The 10,607-nt window shown below is 41.7% G+C and overlaps 1 protein-coding gene across 1 annotated transcript; it reads right to left on the reverse strand.

The window, feature by feature from the left end:
• Positions 1 to 575: 575 nt before the first annotated feature.
• On the reverse strand, positions 576 to 2,117 carry LOC110790648 (uncharacterized). Its single transcript, XM_021995425.1, has one exon. It carries the CDS (start codon positions 2,115 to 2,117, stop codon positions 576 to 578), a length of 1,542 nt encoding a protein of 513 aa, XP_021851117.1.
• Between the last annotated feature and the right edge of the window lie 8,490 nt (positions 2,118 to 10,607).

Consider the following 10,607-nt stretch of genomic DNA (forward strand, 5'->3'; position numbering starts at 1 on the left):
GCTCGAAGGGGGACCGCCAAGTGACGTCCTTGTTTGTGGTTCGGGCAGACCAGAGTACTCCTGGGAGGTCATCTACCCATGTCCCTTTGGATCCTTCCAGCATAGTCTTGAGTCCATGGAGTATGATTTTGTTTGCGGCTTCTGCTTGGCCATTTGTCTGTGGCCGAGATACAGCACTGAAGTAGGTGCGTATAGCAAATTGCTTACAGTATGCCACGGTAGGCTTGCTGTTGAACTACCTTCCATTGTCAGATATCAAGGCTCTAGGAACGCCAAAGCGAGTGATTATGTTCCTCCAAATGAACTTCTGAATTTGCTTGTCTGTGATTGAGGCAAGGGGTTCGGCTTTAATCCATTTGGTGAAAGTAGTCGATGGCAACCAACAAAAACTTTCTCTGTCCCGTTGAAGCGGGGAAAGGGCCTAGGAGGTCCATGCCCCACTGATCGAAGGGTAAAGTGGCAATGATGGATGTTAGTTTGTTAGAAGGTAGATGCTGGACTTGAGCGTACTTTTAGCACTTTTCACAATGACGTACTAACTTCTCCACATTTTCATGGAGAGTGGGACAATAGAATCATGCTCTAAGTGTCTTGCCGGCGGTGGTTCGAGACCCTTGATGACTTCCACACGCCCCTTGGTGTATCTCCCTTAGCACATAATCACCATCCTCGGGGGTAATGCACTTGAGGAGTGGGTGTGTGTATGACTTCTTATACAAGTTTTCTTCATACCACACGAACCATTCAGCACGTTTCTTTACCTGGGCTGCTTCTTTTTCATCCTCGGGAAGCTCTTGGCTTCTCTTGTAGGCCACTATATGATTCATCCAAGTGTTGGATCGGTCGAGGTAGTTGACCGCTGGCTTGTTGATGCTTGGCTCTTTTAGCACTTCCCACATGATGGTTCTAGGAGCAAGCCCTTCAGCCGAGCTAGCCATCCTTGCCAAGGCATTTGCCTGTGTATTCTCTCCCCTTGGGACATATTGAATTTTGAACTCAGCGAGTGTCTTGCTCATGTTCTTGGCCTTGTTTAGATACATCTGCATGCTATCCTCCTTGGCCTCATACTCTCCCGTCATCTGCCCCACAATGAGTTGTGAGTCTGAGAAAGCATGTATGGTGTTTGCTCCAGCCACTTGACATAGCTCTAGGACAAGGATGAGGGCTTCATACTCGGCCTCATTGTTTGAGGTGTTGAAATCGAACTTCACAACATATTCGAACCTTCCCCCCGAGGGACACACAATGAGGATACCTGCTCCACTACCAGACTTAGAGGAGGACCCGTCCACATTCAGGATCCAAGGTGTGGAATTGAGGCTTTGCTCAGGGCAGTTTGTACATTCAGCAACGAAGGCTGCCGGGGCTTGAGCTTTGATTTCCCTTCTTGGCTCATATTCTAATCCGAAGTCCACGATTTGATGAGCCCAGTCAGTCATTCTACTTGAGTGATTTTTCCCCTCAATGATCTTCTGAATTGGCTGACTTGTGAGAACCTTGATGGGGTGTGCTTGGAAGTAGTGCTTGAGCTTTCTGCTGGCCATTACGAGGGCTAACACAAGTTTCTCTGTGTCAGAATACCTGGACTCGGCTCCTCTGTAGGCATGGCTGACAAAGTATACTGGGTGTTGGGTATTTTCTCGCTCAGCCACCAAGACAGCACTTAGTGATAATTCAGACACGGCCAAATATAAGAATATGGGTTCTCCTGGTAGGGGAGATACAAGCTTTGGTAGGCTGGATAGATGATCCTTGAGTTGTTGGAAGGCTACCTCGGCTTCTGCATCCCATTGAAATGAACTCCCCTTGAGAGTTTTGAAAAATGACAAGCTCTTGTCTGCTGACCTTGAGAGAAAACGCCCCAGGGCTGCTATGCATCTAGTTAGCCTTTGGACTTGTTTCACGGTTTGAGGGGATTTAATGTCTAGTATAGCTTGGATTTTATCAGGGTTGGCTTCGATGCCTCGCTCATCCACCAAGAGGCCTAGGCATTTCCCCCCTTTGACTCCAAAAACACACTTTTGCGGGTTGAGCTTCATGCCATATTTTCTAAGTGTCAAAAGGGTCTCTCTCAAATCTGTGACATGGTCAGCCTTGGCTTTTAATTTCACGATCATATCATCGACATAGGCTTCGACGTTTCTACCTAGATTCCCTTTGAAGATTTTGTTGATGAATCTTTGATATGTGGCTCCGGCGTTTTTCAACCCAATGAAGGAAATATGTCCTTCACCCAAGGTGCATTATATTAAGTCTAATACCAAGGTTCAGATTAATTGCGAACAATTAATTCAGTGAGATCAAGTGATCGGAACAGCTAGCTGGAGCAATGCTTCCGATCAGTGAGTTCTAATGGATATTGAACTCACAACTTACTCCTGAATGAACCTACAAGGTCACACCAATGACACGTAACAGATCACCGGATTAAATGAATCGGAAATTCATTTAATAGCTTTTCGGGATTTAAGTTGGAAACGTATTATACGATACGACCTTGCACCGAAATCGTATATCGTATCGCGAATATTCGTAAGCTAGGCGAAACGAATAAATCGTATCGTACGACGGTGATTCGTCGTATACGAAACGATAAAAAATATATCGGAAATATATTAAACGCGGATACGAGGAGCGGCCCACGAGCCGAGTGCACCAAGCACTCAAGGCCCATGGGCGCGCGCGCTAGGCAAGCAAGCAAGGTGACACAACAGCGCTGGCCCATGGCCGAGAAGCTGTGTGCGCGCGCGGGCCAAGACCACGACACAGCAGCAGCAGCGCGGCCCACGGCCAAGCTCGCTGTGCGTGTCCGTGTGATGCTGCGCGGGCTTGCTAGCCGGCCTTGCCTTATGGCTTGGTCGGTTAGTAAGGTTATGTAAATAACCTTATGACCTAATTTCCAACTTACTGCAATCACAATTCAGATTACTCAAAACCCTAGAGACACAGAAAACCCAAATTCTCTCTGTGCCTCCAAAGTGAGTTCTTCCCAAAAGCAAAGTATTTTGATTAATTGTCTAAGCTACGATTATCAAGACGGATCTGATCGTGTCGGTGAACCAAGTAGAGGAACGACAATTGGAGTTCTTTGTTCGTGTTCGTTGACAGATTATTGTGGAAAACACGCTTCGAATGTAAGTATGCTTAATCTGTGCTTTATACATGTTTCCTGGCTTTGGGGATTGTTCCGCACATGTTATTATGTTTAACTGTATTCCCCTACAGTGGTATCATGAGCCTTATGTATTCAAAGCATGAATTAGCATGATTATTATTGTTTTTGCATTGTCAAAATTTTAGGAATTTTTGTTGATTTTTCGGAATTTTTTCGAATTATTGGATTAATTGCGAAACTGGCAGTTCCGAAATCAAAAATATTCGCTTTTTCGATTTATAAAACCCTAATCTGATGGAAAACGATTTTCTAAGATCAACTCATGTGAATAGAATTGCGAAAACAGGGCCTCGAAGCATCAGTTTTTGGGCGTTTTTGTTAATTTTTTATTAAAAATTAAATGTGTCGGACAGTAATTCAATTAAAAGGTCAACCTAAACTACTCGGAATTGCTTGAAATTTTGACACAAAGTTTCTGGGTACATGATTGATATATGGTAAAACTTTCAGAATATTCCGATAAGTATAAACCCTAATTTTGCCTTTCCCCAATTCGTAAAATTTACAACACTAATTGAATTTTAATTAATTATGGATTAATAATTCGGTTAATTGGGGAAGGCGGTATAATTTCATGGGTCAGTGGCTAATTTTAAAAATTATTGGATTAAAATTTTGAATGGTTTCGTTAATTTTAATCGCACTTAAACCAAATTATTAATAATCTGAAATTTAATTGTTTATGAACGATATAAAGTTTCGGATTTTATTAATTAAAAGTTCAAATTTTAAATTTGATTCGATCGTTCTTAAAAGTTTGAATATTGTTAGCCCTTGATTTATTAATTTTACGAAATTGGATTGTCGTTAAAGTTTATTAAATCGTAACCTTTTTGAAAAAATAAAATTAATGCAAGTTCGTGAATTAAATTCAATTTTAATTAAGTTGGTCCGTTTAAAGAACCAAAAACACGAACATGGGCATGATGGAAGTATGGCTCGTCGAGCCATACGAGGGCCATTGTGCTCGCCGAGCATGCGACACGGGCAGCAGCACAAGGCTGCATGCCTCGTGCGCGCTAGGCAAGGCAGGGGCAGGCAAGTGCCTGCGGGGCTGCGACGTCGAGCACCCACGATGCACAACACACACGCAACGCAGGGGCATCATTGCTGCGGGTACGCGATGCGCATGCGCGAGGCATGGCGCGCGAGCGATGGCGCGAGCGATGGCATGCAGTGCGATGGGCTGGGGCGCGCGGGCAATGCTCGTGTGCTCTTGGTCCTCTCGCAAGCCTAGGCCGTTTAATTGAACTTTTTTTTGAATCGTTTAATTAGTTGGGCTTCGTATATTTGCATTAATTTGGGCTAACGGGATATTTAATTTAATATTTTATTTGCTTGGGCCGGGCCGCGAGTTTTAATTTAATATTTCATAATTAATTATCCGGAATAATTATTGGTTTGAGTGGGAGCCAATAAATGAAATTAAAATGAAATAATTATTTTAATTATTTCGTAGGTCGCATTATTTTAATTAAATTCAATTTCAATTAGAATAAAGTCTAAGGATTAATAATTTGGAAATTGATTAATCTTTTAGGACGCGTTTATGTGAACGTGAATTTTAATTAATTCACGTAAATACTTGCATATTAACATGGGCCATTCGTTTTAGCATACGAATGGGTGAATGCGTAGAATATATATTTTATGCAATGCAGGTACTCCAAGTGACTAGTATGGCCAAATTTAGGATAGTTAAATACGGTCTGCGCACCGTTCTATCTTTGAATGTAAAGTTTTAAATATGGTCTGCGTACCATGGAAATTTTGATGTAATTTATTATTTTCAAGTATTTGTAGTTTAGAAATTTAAGTTAGCATTTGAACGAAGATTCAAGACGATGCCAAGCTAACAAGGAGGTGATGAAGATTGGATGCTTCAAGACAAGAAGTTTTGGGCCATACTAGATCACCAATTATTTATGCAATTTAATATATATATATATATATATATATATATATATTATGCGTGAATGTATGAATGTATGTATGCTTTCCATGAACAGGTTGTTTCCTATGAATCGATTAGTTTTAAGTTCACTAAATAATCGAACCAACATAGAAACAACTAGGTCCAAGTAATATTGAGTTTTAAAAATTGCCTTCCAAATCAACACTTACAAAAGTCTAGGGATCTAAGATAGTAGGTTTACGCTAAAGCGAGGTGCTATTTTAGTTGACTTAGGTGGTAAGGCGTCCTAAAGGAGCACGTTGATTGTGGTTACAACTCAAACAACAATGGCATTAAGTTGTGGCAATGGGATAAATTATGGCATTAATTTATTAACCAAGAGTAATTTGGAGATTACTAGCAATAGGTTTTGCTTACCTAAAATCTTAAACTACTTAAGACATGCTAAAGCTGCTTAAGGATTTAGGACTTTTGGGGTCTTGGAATCGTTTCATTCATTTCGGACCATGTTTTTCTTTTTGCATGAATGAAATGTTTTAATAGCTTTAGTGATTGCATGTTTTACTTTTATTTCAAATTTATTGAATTGTATGAATGGTTATTTATTGCAAATTCTTTTCGATTGTAGTAATCAAAATGGTCGCAAACATAACACCAATCATATCATCTGAAATTCAAGATGTCGAGTTAGACTTGACTAATTTTCTTGAATGGAAAGGGAAACTTGTCGAAGTTTTGAAAGTTAATGGCATACATTATGTAATTGAACAACCTTTCCCTAGCTATGATGCGCGAGGCATGACTCCTAAAAGGTACAGAAGTTGGGCACTTCACAAGTACCTTGTCACGGAGTTCATCCTTAAATCTATCCCTGAGAGTTGGAGAGGGAGGTTCATTACTTTTGAACCTCAAGCTCTCCTAAGTAGCCTCGAGGATAAGTGTGCGGGTTTTCGACCCTTGTGCCAAACTGGTGGCAATGGGGTTGACGAATTGGCTAATTCGATAAGCAATCTCAAGCTCGTAACCCCACGCATTGGCTAATTCGATGAGCAATCTCAAGCTCGGTCTCATGTGGATATGATGTCTGGATTATTTTTCACAATTGAGAGACTTGGTGGTTCCATCAAAGAGTCGGTAGCTATTGCACTAGTGCTGAATTCTCTTCATAAGGATTATGAGGGTTTTAAGATGCACTATCTCTTTCATCAGAAAGAGAGCACATTCTCTGAACTTGTGGAATTACTCATGAAATGCGAGAAAATCCTTAAGTTCAATCAAGACCCTTTGAATGTGAGGTGCACTAAATTCAAGAAAACAAGCAAGGGGAAGAAAAGCAAGGCTGCATCTTCGTCCACTCCCGGAGGGCATCTGGCGCCTTCTAAGAGCAAGATGAAGAGGAATGCTTCTCCTTCCACATCGCAATGCTTCAATTGTAATGAAATTGGTCATTACAAGCGAGATTGCCCCAAACTAAAGGAAGAGAAGAAGGACGGAAACGTTGCTTCTCCTTCAGGTATGTATGTTATACATTGTAATCTTGCTAATTCTACTTCTTGGGTATTAGATACTGGTTGTGGCTCACACTTATGTTCCAATCCACAGGGACTAAGGAGAAGTAGAAAGCTTGATAAAGGCGAGATGGATCTACGCGTGGGAAATGGAGCACGGATTGCTGCATTAGCCGTAGGATCTTATTTTATTTCTTTGCCTAGTGGGTTTGTTTTGGAACTAGATAACTGTTACTATGTTCCTAGTATCACCAGAAACATCATTTTCGTTTCAAGTTTGGATTCTAAAGGTTTTAGTTTTCAATTTAAAGACAATAGTTGTTCTTTTGCTTTGAATGGAATGTTTTATGGTTCAGCACAACAAGAAAACGGTCTTTACGTGCTACATACGAGCAAACACATTTATAACATAAATACCAAAAAGGCTAAAACTGGTGATTCGAATCTCACATTTCTGTGGCATTGTGGATTATGCCATATAAACATAAAGCGCATGGAATTACTTCAACCGAAAGGAATTCTAGAATCATTCGACTTAGAGAAGATTGATTAATGCGAATCTTATTTACTTGGCAAAATGACAAAGAAACCTTTCTCAAAGGTGGGAGAAAGAGCAAGCGAACTACTAGGGCTAATACATACGGACGTATGTGGGCCTATGAGTACGAAAGCTAGAGGTGAGTTCAGCTATTTCATAACGTTTACGAACGACTTCAGTAGATATGGCTATATTTACTTAATGAAGCACAAGTCTGAATCGTTTGAGAAATTCCGAGAATTTCAACATGAAGTAGAGAATCAAGATGGCAAGAAAATCAAAGCTCTAAGATCGGATCGAGGAGGTGAATATCTTAGCCACGAGTTTGATGACCATCTAAAAGAATGCAGTATTCTTTCTGAATTGACTGCTCCGGGGACACCTCAATGGAATGGAGTGTCGGAACGGAGAAACAGGACCTTACTCGATATGGTCAGGTCAATGATGGTGTGAGGGGGTCGAAAAAGCACGAGGCTAATGCGTGACCTCGTCCCTCGTGGGTGTGACGCTTCTTTTTGTCAAATCAAGTGTAATTGGATTTCCTGTGAGTTTACACCCAATTGACTAGTAATATAGGAGTCGCCATTCAGTTTTTAACGACAATGAGAAAAACTGACAAAACCCGGTTATCGTGACATAAAGGGAGTGCAATTATGTTTGACCACGACGGCCGTAGGTTCCCTTGTGATCCCTGGTGGTGGGGATCGCTCAACGTACACCCGCAGGGTAGAGATTGAGGATTTGGGGGACTGTAACTACCGAGAGGAGTACTCGCTCTTCGATAACTCCAGAGGCAGGATATCCTTACTAGCTCAGCATAAATAATTGAAGGGACATGCGTTAACTATTAAACTAATCTGAGTTGTTTTTAATAATATGCAACATATAGTACTAGATCGAGCGCGATTATCTGATTTAGATTGTTTTAAGGGACCTAGCATGATAATCCAATTTCCCAAAAATATCATATTTATTAAGCATGATCGAACAATCAGATTTAGTTAGTTTAACAGTTCATAAAAGGGCGAGGAAAGCAATTAAACCATGAAAAAGGGACACATTACGACGCACCCTTGAGAGGTGCGTCACGGTTCTCAGAAAACTTAAGGCCCTATTTATAGAAAAGAGTTCGTGGAAAGATAGAATTGCAGAACTCTAATCCACGAGGAATTAGGAAAAAACACGTACCAGGTATTTTCAGCACCCAGGCCTGGGCGCCGAAGATTTCGGCGCCCAGAGCCAGGCATTGAAAATAGGGTCTGGGCTGTTTTTCTTAGTCAGATTCGGATTCCTAGAATCCGGAGTATTTGAGATTTAATTGAGTCCTTTCGCGCGTATTAACCTTGTGACGGGATGCGTCTGGGCCCGTTACGAACTCTAGGCTCGTTAGGATTTTAATTAATACGTGACTCTTACTTTCGAATCATATTAGGAATAGGATTCTCTCGCAATTTCTATCTCATTTAGGATTTATGTTGGAGTGCAACACCTAATTCTGACAGGTTTCTATCTTTTATGACTTGCTACTTTTAACAACTACCCATTACGGCAGTTACTATTTTTAGCAGGTTTCCATAAATAGCAGGTTTTGGGTGAAATGAAAAGGGGTAATGAGATTCGTTATTTTATAGGAGATGCGTTGTCAAGTGGAGATTTACGTTTTCATCATCGAACCTTCCCTTTCGGGAATGGGGACAAAAGTAGGTGTCTACAATTAGCCCCCACTTTGACTGAGTCTTAGAATAAGACGATGGTCAAAGTACTAGACGGAGTGCGCCACACAAGCCATGGTGACCTGTTTTTGCGAGGGTCTCACGAGCCCCCGAGTGATAATATTTGACTTAAGGGTCATCACTTGGAGTGTCGACATATCCCTCACGTGTCATTGGGATTTGTCAACGGATAGTATAGAAACTTCCTCACTTTGTCATTGGAAGGATCTAAAGAAGTGTAGAAACTCCCTCACTTTGTCATTGGGATTAGCTACATATGTTTTCGAAATCAAAGCTATAAAGTGTAATTGGGCCTGGCCAAGCCCAACCACGAGGTAAAAATGTTTATTTTTTTAATAGATTCTCATTTTCAAGGCTAGTTAAACGAGAAAACCACCTTGTTTTTATGGGACGTAAAACGAAGGAAAATCCAGCACATCGCTCTTTTTTGGAAAAAACGGAAAACCAATAACATCGTTCTTTTTTGGAAAAACGGAAAACCGATCCTTTAATTTTTGGAAAAATGGAAAACCGATCCTTTAATTTTTGGAAAAAGGGAAAACCGGTCCTTTAATTTTTGGAAAAAGGGAAAACCGATAAAGGTTATCGCTGCAGCGACTAAGGACCTGCGCGGTTAGTGACGCAGACCCCACCGGCTAAAGATGGCGAGCCTGTCCGCTAAGGGTGGACACCCCGTCCGATAGAAGTGGACGAATGTGTTTTTGAAATTTGAAGATAAGGACCTACGTGGCTTGTGACGTAGACCCCGCCGGCTAAAGATGGCGAGCTTGTCCGCTAAGGGTGGACACCCCGTCCGATAGAAGTGGACGAATCTATTTTTGAAATTTGAAAATAAGGACCTACGCAGCTTGTGACGTAGACTCCGCCGGCTAAAGATGGCGAACCTGTCCGCTAAGGGTAGACACCCCGTCCGATAGAAGTGGACGAATCTATTTTGAAATTTGTTTTGTGTTCATTTTTTTTGAAAATAAGGACCTACGTGGTTTGCGTCGTAGACCCCGCCGGCTGAAGATGGCGAGCCTGTTTCATTTTGTTTTTTGAAGATTCTATTTTTCGAAAACTGAGGACCTGCGCGGCTAGTGACGCTGACCCCGCCCGCGGAAGGTGGGCGAGCCCTGTCCGCTAAGGGTGAACGCCCCGCTCGCTGGAGGTGAGCGAACCTGAATTCGTCTTTTTGATTTGGGATTCGCGTGCCGCGGTCTTGCCCGATTGAGGTGGGCAAGTCCCTATATTTTTTTTTCTGGTGATTTCTTTTGAGAATTTCTTTTTATTCATTCTTGTAGGAGCGAATTCTTCCGAGGGATGCTCGGATTTAGTTGCAACCTGAAGGTGGGTTGACAATGTGTTTAGATGGACCATAGTCTCGTGGTCACCACCTTTTCATGGTTTTGAGCTAGTCTTTTCGGCTCAATTTTGCCATTACCTAGGTCCTTGATTAGGGGACTGTGTATAAGTATCAACGGCGACCTTTGTCTTGAGGTCGTAAACCTGTTTTCTCTTTGAGATTATCCAAACACGGGACTGTGTACAGCGTAGTCTGGGAATATTGTTTTAACCTTGCATAATATATATTTTCCTTCGAGCCTCCAAGCACTCGTGCTTGACAGTCAGTTCTTGTCAAAGAGATTCTTTGGGGATATGCATTCTGTAATGTCCTTGATCGTGTTTGGGATCGTGCTCGTAAGTGAGAGCGATCTTTGTAGTGGTGTGCTACTCTTGACAAATCCGTGAGGTGCGA

The sequence above is a fragment of the Spinacia oleracea genome, chromosome 4, assembly GCF_020520425.1.
Source record: "Spinacia oleracea cultivar Varoflay chromosome 4, BTI_SOV_V1, whole genome shotgun sequence".
NCBI lineage: Eukaryota > Viridiplantae > Streptophyta > Magnoliopsida > Caryophyllales > Amaranthaceae > Spinacia > Spinacia oleracea.

Bases quoted from the DNA above. Each gene is read 5' to 3' on its own strand.
- LOC110790648 (XM_021995425.1), bottom strand. From the start codon at position 2,117: ATGATCGTGAAATTAAAAGCCAAGGCTGACCATGTCACAGATTTGAGA.